The sequence below is a fragment of the Etheostoma cragini genome, unplaced genomic scaffold (genome assembly GCF_013103735.1).
Source record: "Etheostoma cragini isolate CJK2018 unplaced genomic scaffold, CSU_Ecrag_1.0 ScbMSFa_594, whole genome shotgun sequence".
Classification (NCBI taxonomy): domain Eukaryota; kingdom Metazoa; phylum Chordata; class Actinopteri; order Perciformes; family Percidae; genus Etheostoma; species Etheostoma cragini.
In genome coordinates this window covers 1-1,749 of record NW_023269199.1, presented here as the reverse complement: position 1 = coordinate 1,749, position 1,749 = coordinate 1, and the positions used below count along the sequence as shown (strand labels likewise).

The 1,749-nt window shown below is 55.7% G+C and overlaps 1 protein-coding gene across 1 annotated transcript; it reads left to right on the top strand.

Annotated features, from left to right (window-relative positions):
* Positions 1-338: 338 nt before the first annotated feature.
* On the top strand, positions 339-1,642 carry utp18 (UTP18 small subunit processome component; the record flags this gene model as incomplete). The annotated part of the gene is made up of 3 exons (XM_034866396.1): positions 339-487; positions 784-958; positions 1,476-1,642. Coding segments are annotated over exons 2-3 (263 nt in total), but the record flags the coding sequence as incomplete, so codon positions are not given.
* Positions 1,643-1,749: the final 107 nt, after the last annotated feature.

The following is a 1,749-nucleotide window of genomic DNA, read 5'->3' as shown; positions in this document are numbered from 1 at the left end:
CAGACAGGTGCACATAGACAGGTGGACAGACAGGTGGACGGACAGACAGGTAGACGGACAGGTGGACGGACAGGTGGAAGGACAGGTGGACGGACGGACAAGTGGACGGACAGGTGGACGGACGGACAGGAGGACGGACAGGTGGACAGACAGACAGGTGGACACAGACAGGTGGACAGACAGGTGGACGGACAGATAGAGAGACAGGTGGACAAACAGACAGGTGGACAGACAGGTAGACACACAGGTTGACGGACAGGTAGAGAGACAGGTGGACAAACAGACAGGTGGACAGACAGGTGGACGGACAGGTAGAGAGACAGACACTTAACTGTGTGTGTGTGTGTGTGTCCGTCCCCCCAGAGGACGGTGAGGTGTATGTGTGGGACCTGAGGACCAGGTCCTGTGTGAACAGGTTCACAGACGACGGCTGTGTGAGGGGAACGTCCATCGCCGCCTCGCCCAACGGCCAGTACCTCGCCTGCGGGTAGGCCCCGCCCACACACACCATGCTGCTCTCTGATTGGCTCACAGCTGTCTGTTAGGCCCCGCCCACACACCAAGCTCCTCTCTGATTGGCTCACAGCTGTCAGTTAGGCCCCGCCCACACACCAGGCTCCTCTCTGATTGGCTCACAGCTGTCTGTTAGGCCCCGCCCACACACCATCCTGCTCTCTTAGCATCACATAACCCCTCCCTCTCTTTAAAGGACCTTTTCTTATTGGTGTGTGTGTGTGTGTGTGTGTGTGTGTGTGTGTGTGTGTGTGTGTGTGTGTGTGTCAGCTCTGAGGCGGGCGTGGTCAACATCTACTCCCAGGAGGCGTGTCTTAACTCGGCCAATCCCAGGCCTCTGAGAGCCGTGATGAACCTGCTGACCTCGGCCACCGCTCTGACCTTTAACCCCTCCTCGGAGATCCTCGCCATGGCGTCCCGGGCCGAAGACGAGGCCGTCCGCCTGGTGAGACGATGGGGGGGCTGGGACACTACTGAGACCGACTGTTACTGGGTCTCTGTGTCTGTCTCTCTGTTTCTGTGTCTCTGTCTGTCTCTCTCTCTGTGTCTGTCTCTGTCTCTCTGTGTTTGTCTCTGTGTCTCTGTGTCTGTCTCTGTGTCTGTCTCTCTGTGTCTGTCTCTGTGTCTCTGTGTCTGTCTCTCTGTCTCTGTTACCCTCTCTCTGTGTCTCTCTGTCTCTGTGTCTGTCTCTCTGTTTCTGTGTCTCTGTCTGTCTCTCTCTCTGTGTCTGTCTCTGTGTCTCTGTCTCTCTGTGTTTGTCTCTGTGTCTGTCTCTGTGTCTCTGTGTCTGTCTCTCTGTGTCTGTCTCTGTGTCTCTGTGTCTGTCTCTCTGTCTCTGTTACCCTCTCTCTGCGTCTCTCTGTCTCTGTGTCTGTCTCTCTGTCTCTGTTACCCTCTCTCTGTGTCTCTCTCTGTGTCTCTGTCTCTGAAACCCTCTGTCTGTGGTCTCCGTGTCCCGTCAGGTCCACCTGCCGAGTCTGTCCGTCTTCTCTAACTTCCCCGTGTCCAAGAGGAAGATAGTGTACCGAGCCAGCTGCCTCGACTTCTCCCCGCACAGCGGCTTCTTCTCATTGGCCAACAACAAAGGACACGCCCCCCTCTTCAGGTCAGCAGCCAACCAGCTCCACCGGTTTTATATTTAGATTGTTATCTTTTCAATCAGGGTGTGGCTCTAACCCTGTGTGTGTGTGTGTGTGTGTGTGTGTGTGTGTGTGTGTGTGTGTGTGTGTGTGTGTG